This window comes from Streptopelia decaocto (assembly GCF_964273445.1).
Source record: "Streptopelia decaocto genome assembly, chromosome: 9".
Lineage (NCBI taxonomy): Eukaryota > Metazoa > Chordata > Aves > Columbiformes > Columbidae > Streptopelia > Streptopelia decaocto.
This window is the reverse complement of record NC_138664.1, coordinates 10494682-10512866: the sequence shown is the minus strand read 5'-3', so window position 1 is coordinate 10512866 and position 18185 is coordinate 10494682. Positions and strand designations below refer to the sequence as shown.

The 18185-nt window shown below is 43.2% G+C and overlaps 2 protein-coding genes across 3 annotated transcripts in view; one reads left to right on the top strand and one right to left on the bottom strand.

Moving 5' to 3' along the window:
• Positions 1-4197: 4197 nt before the first annotated feature.
• Positions 4198-11951, bottom strand: MTFMT (mitochondrial methionyl-tRNA formyltransferase). Of its 2 annotated transcripts, XM_082060726.1 has the most exons (10): positions 11786-11951; positions 10675-10887; positions 10138-10260; positions 9210-9312; positions 8599-8674; positions 7944-8035; positions 7277-7358; positions 6564-6646; positions 6018-6248; positions 4198-4438 (listed from the first exon to the last, which is right to left on the bottom strand). In XM_082060726.1, the coding sequence occupies exons 1-9, from the start codon at positions 11935-11937 to the stop codon at positions 6048-6050; spliced, it is 1125 nt and encodes a 374-aa protein (XP_081916852.1). In that variant the 5' UTR covers positions 11938-11951; the 3' UTR covers positions 4198-4438; positions 6018-6047. The 2 variants fall into 2 exon arrangements, with proteins under 2 accessions (XP_081916852.1, XP_081916851.1); XM_082060725.1 differs by lacking the exon at positions 4198-4438 and having other exon boundaries at positions 5783-6248.
• A 3914-nt stretch (positions 11952-15865) lies between these two features.
• Positions 15866-18185, top strand: part of SLC51B (SLC51 subunit beta) — a 7023-nt gene continuing 4703 nt past the window's right edge. The window contains exon 1 of the mRNA XM_082060632.1: positions 15866-15953. The gene's annotated coding sequence lies outside the window, so the exon portion shown is untranslated. The remainder of the gene's footprint in view (positions 15954-18185) is intronic.

Here is an 18185-nt window from a genome sequence, read left to right as displayed (position 1 = left end):
CTGTTCGCAAACAGGTCACAGCTTTATCAACGTGAGACTGATCCCAGAGATGGGTGAGGGGTTTGGTGGGTACCTGGGTGCTTCCCCAGGTCCAAGGCTTGGCCATGGTGTGCTGCGGTCAGGGAATCTTCCCCCAGCTTGAGATGTGGAGAGTCTGCAGTAATGCTGTGAGAAGCAGAGCAGAAAGTCACGGTAAGGGATGAATTCAGGAGGGAGCAGCAGAGCTCCCATGGTGGGACAAGATGGGGGGAAAGAGGGCTGGGAAGAAAGCTTCAAAGATTATAGGAAACCAGGCAATAAAGAGCTGGGCTGGGAGATGCAGGGACAGGGAGAAGACAAGCTTCCCTCCAGATTCAGCAGCAGCAAGCAGGACGCTGTTGGGCAAGAAGCTGCTCTTAGCTCCAAGTACAGATGGCCACAGAAGTGGTCAGACAGTGATCCATCTCCAAGTGACTTATTAAGCAGCCCTATCAAACCCCCACCACTTCTAGAGCAGAGCTGAGGACCTCACCAGCACAGAGGACATCCTTTGTTTACACCCAAACACCCGCAATAAATGCTTGGGGTGCAGGCAAGCCAGCAAGCCTCCAACATCAAAATTTCCACTGAGAGATCACAAAAATGTGGGCAGTGCTACTGGATGAAAACTGGAATTTAAACACACATTCAAGTATGGATTTCTCTCCCCTACCCGACCCCTTCCTATGGGTATGAAGACAGTTTTAGGTCTATACTGTCTTACCTACAGCCCATCAATGTTACAGGGAATCTTTCAGTAGCATTTAGAAAGCTTTGGAACAGGTTCTCTGGTGTGACGCAGGGCATCCCAGGCATTAAATGCAGAGCTGTGCAGGAATAAGCCTGAATTAGGCTTAAAAATGTAAAAAACCCAAACAAAACAAACCTTAATAATCCATGTTTTTATGCAAATTGACAGCTACCAAAGAGAAGCAGAAAAGGAAGAGCTGTGGAACACTCTGGCATATCCCCTTCATACCAATTAATTTAGACTCTGTTTTCTTTTGTGTTTAGTCTGCTGCAAGGGCTTGGCATGAGCTGGGGCCAGGGCAGCCAGCGGGGAGCATTAGCTGGGACCTTCCCACAGAGCTCTTGGCTTGTGTTGCAGACTCACAGAGAAATGTCTCTTCCCTCTGTTCCCCTCCTCCTCTGCATCCAGCCAGCCAAATCCCCAACTTAGTTTCATCACTTGGAGGGTGAAGTAACACAAATGATTTCTGCAGACCAGCCCAAGACATACACGGATGAAAGCAGGTTTGGGATCTGGTCCCTGTGCCGCATGTGGGCTTGCCAGAGCCAAACACAGCGGGGTACAGGGCTCTTCTTTTTGGGGAGAAATGGCTGTTTAACATGAATGAAATGGTCACAGTTCTACAGCCTGAAATTCTGCCTGTTCATGAAACAGAAAGAAGATCTCCACGTTTCCCCCAGTCTGTCCCCCACTGCAGCTTAACTCTGACTTGGAGGAACAAACTAATCTCCGCACTCCTGGAGCCCCTGAGCTCTCGGAGGAGGCTGCTGGCAGAATTATGTTGGACACAGAGCAAGACAGAGGTTCCAAACGTGGGTGCTTAAGCACTGTCATCAGAAAACAACCTTGGCTCAACAACCACCACTCAGTGCTAACTTTGTTGTTACTGATGAGCCACCGTGCCAAATACATTACAAAAGTCTCATCTAGGAGAAAAGCTACTGTATGTCCAAGCACCCAGTGCTCACACAATTTTCATGCTCTAGTTCAATGTCAGTTCTGACTTCTCCAGCTCATGTTTATGGTCAGTGTCCTTTCTGCAACCTGAAACCAAACCCACGCTCCCACACATCAAAGGAGAGCATCAGCTGCAGGAATGCAGAAAGGCTGTGACTCGGCTCCTCCCTCAGCCTTCGCCTTTGGACCACCAACCTCGAGAAACAGCCCGAAGCACGAGACCTGGCTCCTCAGCATCAGCAGGTTTGGGGCTAAAGGCAAAGCATCTTCCACTAAGGTCATTCAGTTTCTAGCCCTCAGATAGATCTGGTGACCTTTCCCTCCTGTTCTTAAGAAAGGGAAAATACTGCTTCTAAGAAGCTATCAGGCACCAGCAGTTAGGATAAACAAAAGAGGAGATATTCTTGTCTAGTCTCAATCTTCAAATTATTCAGGGATTTTGCAAGCAACTTTTTTTAAGAAGACTCAAGTACTGCTGTGAGTAGTCACACTTTTTGGGTTTTTTTGTAATTTACTCAGCAGAAAACAGGAATAAAAAGGTTTCCTAGGAAGCAGGGGGAGTAGAGAGGTTTCACATTATGAAACAGATGCATCCAACTGCGAGTCACCAGCATCCTAGGAAATACCACTCCCTTGAACATTTATTTGAAATCCAAGATGAAATCATCCCTATCCAACACCAGAGCCCTTCTGGTGCCCAAACATTTTGCAGTTCTACCAGCAATTTGGCTTCAGAGGTCTTAAACTGAGCTGTAGTGGACGCTGGGTCTGTGAATACCTCTGCTACTTCTCCTCTCTCATCCGAGAAGAGGACAGCTGTTTTATTTTGCTAGTATGACTTTCCAATTGCTAGGGTGGCTGTACTTGACCTCAGCAGCGGTACTGGGGATTGAATCACCATGTCTGCGTTCCAGAGTCAACCCTGACATGCTATTCCACACCTCATCAGTGAATACCCCTTTTTTGTTTTGTCTGTTCTGCAAAAATAATCAGATTTTCTTTGCCTACCAAGTTAAATCCCTCCAGAGATAGGTGAAAGTAAAGTTTCCAAAGGGACATTTTGGCTAAGAGCTGCCTGGGGAACACCAATTCCCTTTAAAGCTTCTTTACCATGCCAAAAATAGCATGCCAAAGATATCCTCCATTAAAAGAAAAAAAAAAAATCTTACCCTTTTTTCCTCCATAAAACAACTGCAGTAATGTTGTGCGCATTCAGAGCTAGGACATATTAACTGTTAAGCAACAAAGAACTGCCTAATCTTCTATAACATCTTGCATAGAAAGCAATTCTGAGAAGCCTTAAAGCAAATGTTGCATAGGTCAAAAGATTAAGTTACAAGTATATGTATCCTGGCTACAATATGGTTTAGACATTATTTGGTATTAAACAACTAACTGAAGACATTCTGAACCAGATTTTCATGGTTTTCTGCCCAGCTGACCTTGGTTTTCCCTAAAAGAGACGCAGTGAGCACCATCTACAGGGTTTCTGTGCACATGCCACCTCAAACTCTCCCAAAGATGCAGGGAAATTCTTTGCTGTTGCTTTATGTTTTAGTTAAAACTGAAATTACCACCTGCCAGCAATGACTAACTGCACTAGATCTCGCACGATGTGCAAGTTACAACAGTGGTGCTTTGCCCCATGTCATTTTGGAGATGCCAAGGACAGAGACATAGTTCTTTGCTAAAACTTTGTGATGTCAGAGCAGGTTCAAAAAGTAAAGGAGTTACAGAGCCTTGAAGGAATTTTCCTCAGAAGTCATTCCTAGGAACAAAGCAGTTGATTTCACAGTTTGGTCATCTAAAAGCTTTTAACCTTAAGTTGCCTGAACTTTTGATACTGTCTTCTTTCTGTGGGAGTCACATCTCACCCTTCATTTTGCTCAGGTCGTAATGAACCACAATTCACTTTCCAGTGCCTGGGGACCTGGTACATCTGAACAGTTGGGTTGACCCATACTAACAGATAACTCAAATACTTCTCATAACTTTAAGCACAAATGATAAAGCATTTTAGACTTATCTGTAAGTTCTGGTGGTGGGTTTGCTGTTTGGGGTTTTTTTTGTATAGTCATTCCACTGCTAATTCAATTCTGATATAATCCATGCCTGAGGCCAGACCCCAACATGCAGCTGATTAGTGTCAAAAACCTCACTGTCTATGGGGAAGGAGCTTTAGAGAAAATGTCCTTATCCTCAGCAAAAAACAAATATTGAATTCCAATGATGCCTAGGAGTGTTCTTTAAAAACAACTGATGGAAAATTCCCAGAAGCTCCAGCAGGCAAAACACAAGGCAAGCAGCCATATAGTTGAGACCAGAAATGTAACAAAACCCAAAAAAAAAACCCCAAATTCAACCACCATCCCCACAAACACATAAAAAAACCCACTCGCCCACCCTCCTTTCTGTTGGCATTAAGTGGTAACTAACCTTCCATAGATCAAGCTCAACAGTATACCAGCAAAATGACTTCACAACCTTTACTTGCAAGTAGGAGGTGGGAACAAAGCACAAAAATAGATCATTTACTTGGAAGCAAACTTGCCAGTTTTGTAACTTCTGCAGCATAAACTGCACCCGGGAGTCTGCGGCCACAGACAAAAGGAATTCTGCACAGGAGCCCGATTTCCACCTTGCTGTTGTTTCCAGTTTCTCACTCTGATTCATAAGCTTGGGTTTCTCGGGGGATCATGTGTTCCAGAAAACCTGTCAGAGGTAGATTTATCGTTGAATGGCAATTAAAGAAAAATACTGCAGCATCTGCTCTAACAGATGCTTCCTCAGAAACATTTTAATCCATGTGATGGAACATATTTTTCTAGATTTTTTTCTTTCATTCAGTGAGTCACACTCAAGCACCTCAAATTCCTGTCACCTTGATATAAGTCTCATGAATTCAACACCTGACTTGAGCTTTGAGTTCCAGACACAGCTGTTTGAGAAGGCAAAAATACGTTGAAAAGTCTGAAGAGCCAAAAGAACATGTGGAAGAGGATGTGCTGTCAGTCTTTGTTTTGCCATTATTCTCACAGTGCTACATTACTTCTAAGAAAATAAAGTAAAAGAGTCATCAGTTTTGGGGTTCTTCTACATGGAGTGTTCCTTCCTATATATGCCATTAACCAAAGGCATGTTGAAGAAAAGCTTGGATTAGATTAAAACCTCATCATCAGGTACAAACCCCTCTCAAAAATTCATCAGAAAAGCTAATGATATCTAAGAAAAATATCTATTCAACAAGGCAAATTACAAGTTTATAGATGAGAAACAGAATCAATAAGATTCAAACAAGTCACTTGTATAGAAAAGCAAATATTCACAGTAAATTTTTCTTTTCTGAATTTAAAAGGAAAAAATGATGTGCTCGCATCACATGCAGGTGACTAAAACCAATCAACTGGCACTCATGGATGATATCAAACAGCACTTACTATTTACAGCATTTTCAATGTCAACAGGCCCAAATAAAGCACACGACAGTCCTAAAAGAACTGGATGAGGCAATCTTGGATTAGAATTAATTAAGAATATTCTGTTTGTTCCCTTTCTGAATCGAAAATTGATTGAAACTGAATTCCAAAACATTGGCAGCAGATTACCTGTAGACTGAAACCACACAAGGAAAATAAGCAGGAAGACACAAGTAATTAAGCAGCTGCCATTGATTGCACAGATTGATCAGATGGAATAAAACCCCACCGAGCAAACAACCCCGACAAAGGCACATAACCACAGCTCTGTGTATAGGATTATATAAAGATGTGGCATCAAATTCCAGTGAGATCAGGGATGTTATGTTTTAAGTGTAGTTGACTCTAAGAAAACAATCATGGACAGGAAAAGATTCTCTAGATCTTCTTGGCTAAACTGAAGTTATTAATCTCAATGTGGGGGTACAAAGGTAGGTTAAAGGTCCACGAGAAAATCAAACCAGACAATCTAAGAGAATTACAAAGAAGCACAGGACTTCATTATTACCAGATTAAAGTAACTCTGCACAACTTATGCTTGAAGAAAATTATACCAGAAAGACCTCAAAAAGAAACTGAAAACGTTGTACAAAAATACATTTATTACTCAACAGTGGAAAAAGGGATTTATTCGCTATCTTCAGCACTCACAGAAATTCTCTTCCTTGATGGGGGAAAGAGAAATGAGTATCACCAGGAACTCACAATGAAGACAGGTATATGACAGTAATATCAAACACTTTGAGAGGAAACCCCTTAACCAAGTTGAATGTTACAGGTGGGCACTGAAATATTTTATATTACTATTAACTTACAGCCATCTTCTTCCACATTTTAAAATACATCTATTGCTTTATATCCTGTGCCAATATTTCCCTCTGTTTCAGAGTCTTTTTTGCCGTGCTAAGTTTGAGTGTCTGAAATCTGCATTCCTGATGAACTGTTCTTGCGTTCTGCTGGAACCAAGAGTGCATATATCCGTTGTAGAAGTCAACTGCTGTGAGCTTCTTCTTTAATACGACTGTTTTGATTCCAACCCAGCCTTCCTAAAGATAAAAACAAAACCAAAAAATGGCAGTAAGCTTCTTCCATGTTTTGAAATTATCTTTAGCTCTCACTGGGCTGGCTTACAGAATGTATTTCATTTAATGTCATCACATTTACATTACAAGTCAAATTCTCACTTGCAAGGGAAAAGCAATTAGTGGCAATTAGAAGTTCTTCAAGGTGTCAAATAAAAAGACTGATGCTAATCTAAAGTAGTTTAGTGAATAACTATCGATAATTAAGACACAAATTATGTCACACAAATGCTAAAAACCTTTAGGGCAATGAAGATAAAACAAACAGGAAAAACCTACCTTGCAACGAGCTATCAACGTCTGGGACACTTTATGGTATAGGAGTGAACCAGGAACAGCTCCACAATCATTTAATACTTGATCTAAGAGCAAAGCAAAATTGTATTGTAATTTTATCCCAACAAGTACAAAACAGTTTGAAACACTTATGTCTCTTTGAAGCACAATCATCATCTTGAGTCACTATTTTGCTAAAAAATATTTTATTACATTTTGTGGTTTATTATACCCAAATGGGCAGGGGAGAATCAGAACAGTCGCTCTCTGGCACTGCTCCCCACCTGATCCATGAAGAGACTTTAAGCTTTGGGGACACTGCTCAGCCCACAAGCTCTCGAACTCACAAACTACCACAAAAATGGTTTAAATGATAGTACACAGGGACAATTTTCCTCAGTGACCCCAGACAAACGCATTAATTAGACGAGGATCTCGTAACTAATGAGAGGACTGAAATCCTCCAATCTCAGGATTCTCAGGACTAAACCTGCTGCTCACTCAATATACTCACAAAGCAGAAATGTCCTTAAAACCCATTTATGCTTATCTTGGCACACAGAAACTTACTGCGCTCTAAGCATATATAAGACTGACTTAGTTCTGTTGGAGTTACAGAACGCACTACTTAAAAGCTATTGTTTAATACAGTTGTGTATCATGTACAAATAAATCTTTGAAAATTTAACTTAAGAAATCAATTTCAAAGCAAATACCAGTAAAACCGGGGATATTATCCACTTCCACGAAGTCCAGAAGTTTAACAGCAGTGCCCTTCCAGAGTGTCTGCAAAGGGAACTGGAAACAGAAGCAGGTGACACACTGAGAATATTTTCATGATTTCCAGGTGACTGCCTAGGGTGTTCTTTTTTCCTCATGCAAGATACCTGTGATAACAACACTAGGGGAGAAAAAAAATAGGTATCTGTCCAGACAAGACAGTTTTATTAATTTTCTTATTACATCTAGCTTTCCTTGCTCTTCCTCATCTCATTAACAAGCAAATCACTAGCATGTGCAGTAATGAGTTAAGCAAGTAGCTGCCGCAGCTGTTTACTGTGGCTGTTTGCACTCTTGACTGTCACACAAAGATGTCGTTACAACATTCTGAAACCCCCTCAGATGCACCAGTGGAAATCCCAGCACTAAGGAAACAATACAAAACTATCCAGCCGATTTTGCGCTTGGGATCAAGTTCATGGAAATTTTCCTCCACACCAATTCCATTGCTAATGCTAAACTATGTTGGGATTTTAAAACACATGCTAGGTTCTAGAGGCTAAAATAATTAAACTTGAGTTTTAGTCATTAGTTAAAATATCTACACCAAACTTGGATGTGCCACGTGACAGAAAAGGATTTTAAAAAATTCTGCTGTCTTACCATACTTCCTATTGCACGATGCAGTTGAATTATTTGTGCAGCTGTTTGTTCTTCCCATTTTATACAACTCTTAGCTACAGATATTTTAGGAGCTGGGGGAGGAAAGAAATTAAAAGACTTCATATTTTGTTTTGCATTTTTTACAAACAAATAGCTGTATTATTTTACCTTATTTAAACCTGATTTTATCCTGACCAACAGCAAGTTTACCATCTGGCCATAGGTAGCTTAGAAAAAAATGGAGAAAAGATTTTGTAAAAACCTCAGTTTGGATCATTTCTACTTTATTCTCAGTTGTGCTCTTATTTACGCATTGCACTGCAAACTGATAACGTGTATTTACAAACACAGCTGCAACACTCTTGTCTGCATTACAACCATGAAGAATAACAAACTCAGATTCTGTGACATGACCACTGATTTTGATATTGTACGTGTAACTGGAGAAAAAATAAAAAAGACTAATGCAGTACATCTGAAGAAGAATTCTGAAGCATTTTTCCGTCTGCATGACATTTTGAAGCCAGAGAAGGCAGTGAAGAGCTCATACTGAGAAAGATATCTAAAAAAGTATAACCCAGCACAATAGGAAGAAAGTTTTCCAGCTGATAAAAGAAAAAACTAACAAGTTGCATTAAGTATGCTGTGTACCTACCAAATGTTACTCCTTCTTTTGGTTGCTCTTTTTTATTCTTTAAACTTTCAGGCAAGTTTTTCAAAACTGATATCAGCTGCAAAATGAAATTTTGTACAGAATATTAGCAAAGTTAAGCAGAGAACAGTTATTAACAGTAAATACAAAACAGAAATAGAGTATTTAATTTTTCATCAGTTAAGCTTTTAGAAAACTGGGTCAGTGCATTCAGAAGATTTGTATTATGCATACAAATACACCAAAGGCATCCTTCCTCCTGAATCACAATTCAAAACCCAAGTATTCTTTATGGATGATCTCCTCTCTGCCATTAATCCTAGAAAAGGATGAAAGCTAATTATTGAGATGAAAAAACAGATATATATTTATTTAAATAAAATAAGAAACTACACTGTTTCCATACAAAGCACTTGAGTTTTTCACTGAATAGAAAGAGAATGGCAACACATGGGATCAGCACTGACAGCTTATCATATGTCACTCTGCTTTCCTCTCACAAACACTCCCAGCTCTCCCTCCTCTTCCCAATTGCTGTCAACTCAGAACAAGATTAAGAAGAAATCTGTTCACACACATTAAAAGCAAGGTACTTATCAGAAGTGACACTTTACCATGCTTGCACCCATCTCTGATAACATCACTTCCAGCTCCTTTGCAGTACAGCGGGGAGGAACAGCGAACTCTTCTTGTTTAATAATTGGACCAACATCAAACCTATAAGGCCAAAAACACACCAGCTCACTGGAGGAGAAGCTATAACTCAATAAACAGTTCAAAAGTCTCCATTCAATAAGTTAACTCAGTTGCTAAATATCCCTTTTTCCCCTCTCTAAAAGTTTATTTTTCAGACATTATCAAATAATGTTTGGTTCACAAGACAACATGGGGAAAATGATATCAGATGTATCTTGGCAAGCAAGATCCACCTCAGCAAGCTAAGATTGATCCGAATGCACCATTTAAAGTTTGGAAGTGTAAGATCTCAGAAGAAACAGCCTGAAGTATTCACATGAAATTTGTTTCACAGTTTCCTGAGATCTATTATCAGACAAGCACCTAAGAAAGAAAACTATGGTAATGTGTTTTCACAAGCCTTTTAAGTCAGAGTTTGTGCTGAAACTAAAACATGTAATTTCTCTCTCATGCCTAGACAACAATTTCTTGCCTGGTTTCACTTACAGAGGTTTCAGGCAAATATGAAAACCAGATCTTTTCTGTTGTGTCATACCAAGCCTACCCATCTAGCTGTGTGAATGTTTGTTCTCTGTCTGCTCCTTGTAATTAAGCAAAAAATTAGAGAACAGGTCCAGAGTCTAGAGTGAGAATTACACACTCGCTAAAATACTGTATTTGTGGCAAGCCTTATATGGTCAGATGAAAGTTTCTAAATATTTCCAGTGTTACTGCTAAACACACTCACATATTAAAAAAAATAATAATCACACAGAATGATTTAAATGACAACATAAGTGGTGATGATTTAAAGTCCCAAGAGGCAACAAAAGCAATGAGTTGTTTTGGGAAGCACAACTAACCTACCTTTTTGGTCTTATTTCCATAATTGTTACCCCAGTCACTTTATCACCATGAAGCACCGTGTGGATTATTGGTGCGGGACCACGCCACCGCGGGAGACAGCTAGGATGGACATTCAGGATGCCACTGAATTCAAATATTTTAAAGTTAGAATACGAACAGTACGTGAAGCTGAACCCATATGTAAATGGGTGTGCAACATTTATTACACTGGAACTACTTTAAGAATTAACTCTTCAGATCTTCTGAAATGTTATTGGTTTAAATATATGTTTAAAGGAAAATTCTCACCAAATAACTTTCAGTTTCTTAGTGAACAAAGAAAGGAAGAAAAGGAATAAAGGTAAATGAATTATTCATAGATCTACATCAATGTGTTAAGGAACTGTGAACTTCACAGAGACAGAAACAGGGCTCACGCGAAGCAGATGAACCAGGAAAGAGGCTGATCCCATCTGCTACAAGTCACAGGTGCTGACTCAAAACCAGAGTCCAGCTTTGCTACCAAAGCAGTAATAGACGTTCTGTCAGCTCACTTACTATGGGAACTGCAGAATAAGTTCCTCACTTAGGAGACGTCCAAACGATGCCACCACGCCCACATCAAACTGCCCCACGGGTCCCGTGTGTGGCCACTCATGAACAGGCAGCTGGAGCTCCCGGGCACAGCTCCTCACGGGCAGGTCCCCGGGCAGGCGGGAGGGCAGCGTCACCACCTCCAGCCTGGACACCAGCAAGTCCTCGCTGGGCTCCCTGCGGTGGACAAGGCATTGGAGGCCTCACACAAGCACAGCAAGGGAGAGGCAAAGGATGATCCATCTTCAGTCCTCGCTGTGTCGCTGGGCCTTTCCACACCACCTGCCCCTCCAGCTCCCATTGTCTGCTTCTGCCCAGCCTCACACTCCTGCCACCTCTTACCCCCCCCCCCAAACCCCAACTTCCCCCTTTCAATCCCAGACCCCCTCCCACACAGCCCCACAGTCTCTGCCCCCCCTGTGATCCCTCTCCATCGACCCACTCAAGACACCATGGTCCCTGCCCCACCCTAAGGCCACTTTCACCCCCACTTCCCTACCAAACTCTGCCCAAACCACAGTCCCTGCACCCGTGACCCCAGCTCATTCCCTGATGGCTCCTGAACCCCATCATCAGCTCTCACAGAATCACTAAATGGTTTGGGTTGGAGGGACCTTCCCAGCTCCCCCAGTGCCACCCCTGCCATGAGCAGGGACATCTTCACCAGCTCAGGTTGCTCAGAGCCCCATCCAGCCTGGCCTGGGATGTCTCCAGGGATGGGGCATCCACCACCTCTCTGGGCACCCTGGGCCAGGCTCTCACCACCCTCAGGGGCAACAATTTCTTCCTCATGTCCAGCCTGAATCTCCCCTTTTAGTTTAAAACCATCGACCCTTGTCCTATCACAACAGGCCCTGCTAAAAAGTCTGTCCCCATATTTCTTACCGGCCCCTTTTAGCACTGAAAAGGCCGCTATGAGGACTAGCCATCCCTCCCTCACCGTCCTCAGCTGCTCCCTCCACAGTCCCTGACATTCCCTCTCAGCTCCCGTCCCCCGCACCCTCTTCTCACGGCTCCACCTCCAGTCCCCTCCCCGCAGTCCGCAGCCCCCTCGGCCCGTTCCCCCGGCCAGTACCTGGCGGCCTGCAGGGCCCGTAGGGCGGTGACGGCGAAGCGGTCGGTACCGAAGAACAGGACCCGCCATGGCGGCCCCGTCCCCGCGCGCCCCGCCGCCCCGCGCGCCGCCTTCACCCCCTCACGCCAAGCGCGCAGCAGCCGGCCCCGCATCACGGCGCTTCCGGCGCGCGCGTGATGACGCCACCAGGCGCGCGGAGCCCGCCTCGCGGGGCGGGGCGTATCGCGCAGGCGCCCCCGGGCTGAGGCGGTGTCATCGTCGCGGAGCTGCCGGCCGGTACCGGCGGGGGGTTCCGGGCAGCGCGGAGCCCCGCGGGTCGCGGTTCGCGGGCCTGGGGCGGCAGCACCCCGCTGAGGGAAAGGCAGCGAACCCTCCAGTCCTGGCTTCTGTCTCTCTACAGCCTCGGTGCTGCCCGAGCGGAGCCGTCACCCCGGCCCTCCTGACCGTACCTTGGCTGCTCTGCCTCAGTGTGAAGATACGGCGGAAAAATGTTGGGCAGAAAGGGCTGTTGACACCGCAGCCATTAATTTTCTGCTGTCTCCAGCGCAACGTTTGAGAAGCTGGTTTCTGTGTCTGCCTGTGTGTATGGCGTTAACAGTGATGATAATTTAAGGAATGTTTTCTTGTAAACTGTGGGGTCAGAATAAGCACTTAACTGTCTTCTCCCATAACATAAGAATAAAGATATTTTATCATCATACTAAAAACATTGTTTCCCCCCATGGTAAGATGGGTTATTTGTGTTGCTTTTCGTTTAATGCAAATTACACACGCAAGTTCCCTGTGCATCTCAATCACAGTAAATCCTACGGCCCTTGACACAAGGAATTTCTAAAACACGGAATGTGCGAATCTGGAAACATTTCCTATATGCCAGTGAAAACATGTGAATTGCGACAGTTTATGTTGGACGGATACAGGAGGGAAGGGTCACTAAGGAAAGTGAAATATTTGCATATTCGTTCCCTTTTTCACGCCTGTTTTGCTCATTAGGGCTCTTTTCTCTCAGACGCAGGTGATGAGTCCTTCTCCAGTTGTAGAAACAAAGGAAAACTAAGGTTAAAGGTAAAAAAATCAGGTGAGCAATCGTGACTGGGGTCCTTACATCCCTACACCCTGAGAAAAGGGGAATACGCTACCAAATTCTGATGTAATTTCGCAGCTGAGAATCAGCACGTAAAAATCAGTCACTCTAGAAAATTTAGTTCTTTATGACTTGGGGAGCCCGGTGAGAATCCTCAGTTTATTCTCACACTGGGATGTGCAATTTCAGCCGCTTCATCTCAGGGTGCAGATGTGAAAGGATGTGCTAAAAAATAAAAATATAAACAAGAGGGTCAGAAGGGTGAAGGAAAGGCTTCTGTTGGAGATTAAAGCAACCAGTGTAGCTAATCTTGGAAAGCGGACGGGGAAGGAGGGCAGGCGAATGGTTTGTCTTATCATAGGAGCTGGCAACAGGGAACAATTAGTTGTTGCACGATAACGAAGTGATTACAGCCACTTAGGGGTATCGGGCCCCAAAAGAGAGGAAGCAACGTTCCACACCATGCAATTTAACAACTTACCTCAGATGCTAAAAAAAAAATTGACCACGTAATATCAGGTGCTGAAAAACATTCTTGGTTTCCAGAAGCGGAGAGTGCAATTGCTGGAAGGAGCCGTCCCGTGCTGTGCGAGGGAGCAGCAGGTTCTATGGTCAAAGCCCGGATTTACCAGCAGCGTTTCAGGAAGGCCAGGGACATATCCCATGTATTGACATGCAAAAACTGGGAATTGAAATCCAAAATCTGGCTGCTGCTGGGTGCTAGTTTCCAGATATCGCACCCTGGCATTAAACATGTCATTGGAGCTTCACCTGCTGCTCCTCAGGGGACTGAAACACTGGAGACAAATTCTTGCTTCTGCCACTAATTAAGGCTCCTAGAAATACTGAAACTCCATGCTGAGCTTTTGTGAGACTTACTCATGAAGTAATTAATGTTTCATTTGCAGTGAGATTATGAAGTGGACTTAAATTTGCTCCTAAGTAATTCATCCTCAGCTCTGATACAACTGTACAGTTCAGATCACAGCTATTATTTAGTATTGTGCCTTGGACACAGTGTATGTGAATTTTAACTGAGGATTTATTTTGATGTAAATTTTTCCAGCAGAATGGAATCAACAATCTGATTGTTTCACAAAAAAGAAGCTCACAAATCTTACTTTCCTGCTGTATTTGAACTCTGCTTTTGTACATGGAAAAAAAAAAAAAAAACCACCCCTGAATGTTTAGTTATTCTATAACCAGGCATTTCAGGTCAAAGACACAGAAGGGATCAAAAAAGATAAGCAAAATTAAAATGTCAAGGTCAGACAAGTTCCTCCTAAGGAGCAGTGAAGACAAATCTGAGGAGGAAGCAGAACACAAATCAATGTCTTATCTCTGCTGTGCTTCTGAGCCAAAGACACTGAAAGTGTCTCCAAGTAGTAAAAAGATCTCTCCCGTTGACGAGTGCCAGCGTTGTCAAGGGAAATGCGAAATAAAACACCCAGAGCTGTTGCTGAGGAGATTGTTCCTCGATGCGTTCATGGTCCTCTGGAGAAGGATTCCTGGGCGTCAGAGCCAGCTCTGACCAGTGGGAAATTGGTTTTACTTCCATGGACATCACGCTGAGTCCTGAAGGCATCTTGGCCTCCTGCCTGCAGCCTGACATGATTTTTGGGGTGAAACAGGAGCTGCTGTCCTGGTGCACTAACACCGACTGTTTGATGTTGAACTTGCATGGGCTGCAGTGGGGTTTTGGGGGTTCTCTGGTGCAAGAGGAGCTCTCAGGAACCCCTTCTGCAAACCCAGATGGCTGCTGAGGAGCCACCCGTGACTTCCCAGGGCCTGCAGGCACAAAGTCTCTTCTCATCAGGTTTCTTCACCTGCTTTCAGAGGCTTCAGATGAGAGGAATGTAAGTTAAACCATCACACCCAGCTTCCGCACAGCAGTTGGGGATTTATTAATTTTTTTAATTAAAATATAGATATGTAAATCGGGCTATATAGGAACTTGGGATGAAAAGAGACCTTCTGGGACTTTGCAGTCACTCTCTTCGTGTTCCAGCCACCTCTTCACCATGGTTAATGTCTCCATCCCTCTACTCAGAGAATGCACAACATGTGCTGGGCGTTTTCTTTGTGCCTTTCTCAGAAACAGCGAGACAGAGGATTTGGTGGTGTAGCCTGTGAGGCAGCTCGTTGGCCTGTCACTGTACCCCTTCATTTCAACCTGTACGGCCTAATTTCAAGCTGGAAAATACTGAAAACAGGACAAACACATGGAGACTGTGCCCATCTCCCATGAAGTTTAAGCGAACCAGCTTAAACTGCTGGTTTTAAACTGCTCTGAGCCCGTCATGGCGAGGTATCTGGCTTGATTTACACTGTGCAGCTCCATCCATGGATCAGGTAGTTCAGGGAAGAGGAATCCTCCTTTCCAAATGTGGCTGGCACAAAAAAAACCCCAGCACAGCAGCCTCGTGTCACCACAAAACCCCTTAGCAGTTTGTTGGCTTAGCCAAGTGTCACGGGTACCTGTGAAACAGGGATGGCAAAATCTCTGGTGGGTGCTTTGTCTGCAAAATCAGTTGCTCTTCTAAGATGCTCTAAGAGCCTTAGGATGACCAATCGCTATTAAAAAAAAAAAAAATAAAAAGGGCTAATAGCTACTTATCTGCTTTATCAGGACATTCTTTATGCTATGATGGCTGAGCCAGGCAGAGTGAACATTATAGTTTATTTTAACCCCAGGGTAAATTATTACTGAGTGTCATTCTCCTTGGCGTGCTCTTTTAATACTGATAATGCTAATAGCTTGAGCAAATAAGCTGGAAGTTCGTCCGGTTCACTCTTTGGGAAAAGGTCGTTCACCTCGTGCTGTAAAATGGACCCACTAAAGAGGTGTGTGGTTTTTTTTTTCAGGGGCTGGAGCGAACCTCACCTGTTGGACTGGCCTTCACCCATGACTCAGGAGCAGAATGAATCACAGCTTGTGGCACATGAGAGGAGGAGGACAGGCAGCCTTCTCGCCGTAGTAAGGCAGTAGTAAGGCACTGGCGGGTGCGCGGAGGAGACGTCTTCAGACAGCAGGGCTTAAAGAAGCAATGTAGCTTCCTCTCTGCTGGGAACAGCGTGTTTCTGGTGAGTTAGCGGAGGTTAACGGGCATTCCTGCTGTGCTAGCTGCTGGGTTAATTTATAGCTATCTGTAAAGAAAGGCTTATTTATTTATTTCAGTTAGAAAGCTTGGATCCTTGGAAATTTTAAGTGAAGGAACTTGTTTAAGGAGAGATGGAATGACAAGGGAGAAGCAGGTTGGAATAACCCCTGCATTTAAAGAGTCTGGAGAAGTCAAAGGAAAATATTTCATATAACTCAGATTTGCTCTTTAACTTTTGACTTTACAAAGGTTAAAAAAGAGTACAGACTGCCTTCTTGCTTTAGTATTTTAAATATTAAACATTTTTCTCGTGTCCCTTAATTGAACTTAGTCCTTAATGTACCTTTATAAACTAACCCATCTGTTTGTATCTCTGTGATGTGCCATTGTATATCCTGTATGAATCCCAAAGACAGGGCATCCCACTTTTATAACATATTTAGAATAACTGATGCATTTTAACACAATCAGTTAAGATAAGGTAACCACCAGAGAGAGAGGCTGAATGATGAGTCTATTTTACAAAGACTGGGACATTGTAAGTGCATTGCTCTATATTATGTGGTGAGTAGAGTGTCCAGAGGGACTTTATCATCTTAACAGCAGCTGGATTTGATGGTCTTTCCAGAGTTTTTTTTTTCCCGTCTTTACTTATATCAATATAGTATCTCAAGACCTCAAGTGCACTGACCCTCAGCTCTGCCTTGTGCCCATGGTGGGTCTCATATCTCCAGAGGCCTCCATCATGAGGAAGGATTTTACCATTTAAATGCTGGGATCAATATGTCAAGCAAAAAGCAGGCACTTGCTATTTTTCTGCGTTTTCTTGAGATTTCATAGAATACCACCAAAGTCCACAGATCCTGTTTCGAGCAACAGGATTTGGGACAGCACTGATAAGTGACTCTTTGTTCCTGAATTATGCACAGGATATAAATTTCACAGCTTTTGATGTGAAGATCCCATTTGAAAAAAAAAAAAAAGACATTACAAAATTGTTCAGGTGTAAATATAAACTCAAAATAAGATGGATAAAATGTTTCCTTGAGAAGTGCAGCCTTCTTTGTTCCTTCTACTGCCTTCCATACAAGCATAAAATGCATGAACTTTCTCTTATTTGAGCTTCCCATGTTGTACCCGAGCTGGGAAGCGACCTCAGAAGGATCTCAGGTGTCTTCAGAGGGCTGGGAGACCGAAGTCCACAGCTTAGAGTTGTCTAAGGCTCAGATTTAAGGGCTCATCCCCATCCAACAGCATCCTGAGAGCAACAGAGAAGAAGAGAAGAGAAGAGAAGAGAAGAGAAGAGAAGAGAAGAGAAGAGAAGAGAAGAGAAGAGAAGAGAAGAGAAGAGAAGAGAAGAGGAGAAGAGAAGAGAAAGAAGAGAAGAGAAGAGAAGAGAAGAGAAGAGAAGAGAAGAGAAGAGAAGAGAAGAGAAGAGAAGAGAAGAGAAGAGAAGAGAAGAGAAGAGAAGAGAAGAGAAGAGAAGAGAAGAGAAGAGAAGAGAAGAGAAGACCCGTGTTCTCTTGGCACATGGACATGAGCAGCAGGGAAGAGTCAGGGAAGCTGCAGGAGACGACATTAAAAGTGCAGGTTGGACGATCCAAACTCTCCAGAACGTGTTCGGCCCAATTGTGGGACTCACTGGTTCCTTACTGGGGAAACTGGTGGTGCAGTTTTGGTCAGTTTGATGTAGATGTAAAAAATCTTTAAAATAATGGGGGTTTCCCTTAAAAGTTTTTACCCAAATTTCCTGTTAACGCAAGATAAATACCCATTCTGCTACTGTGTCATACCTGAGAAGTTCCAGCCTCCAGTACATGGCGGGGATTTGTGGATGCTGAAGGCTGTATGAAGTAGCAAGGTACTTTTAGCAGCTTTCTAACATCCCCACTGTGCATGGTGGCTTTAGTGTGGATGCCAGGAGGTGGCCCACAAGTTATGAAACACTTTAGGAGAAAATCAGCAACATGCACGTCAAATATTCCTCTTCGAGCAAATGATTAGACAGAAGCCTCACACAGCAAGATTTAACACATTCAAAGAGCACTTCTTATTAGGGTGTAGCAGACTTGTAACTTTATTTCATTGGCACCAAGACTTTATTTCCTCATTTCTGAGGAGTGATCCATGTGGATAAGGTAAGGTAATTGCCATACGTAGCTGCAGGGAACAGCTTTACCTATATTTTCTGAAATACAGAGTTAAAGTGGACCAG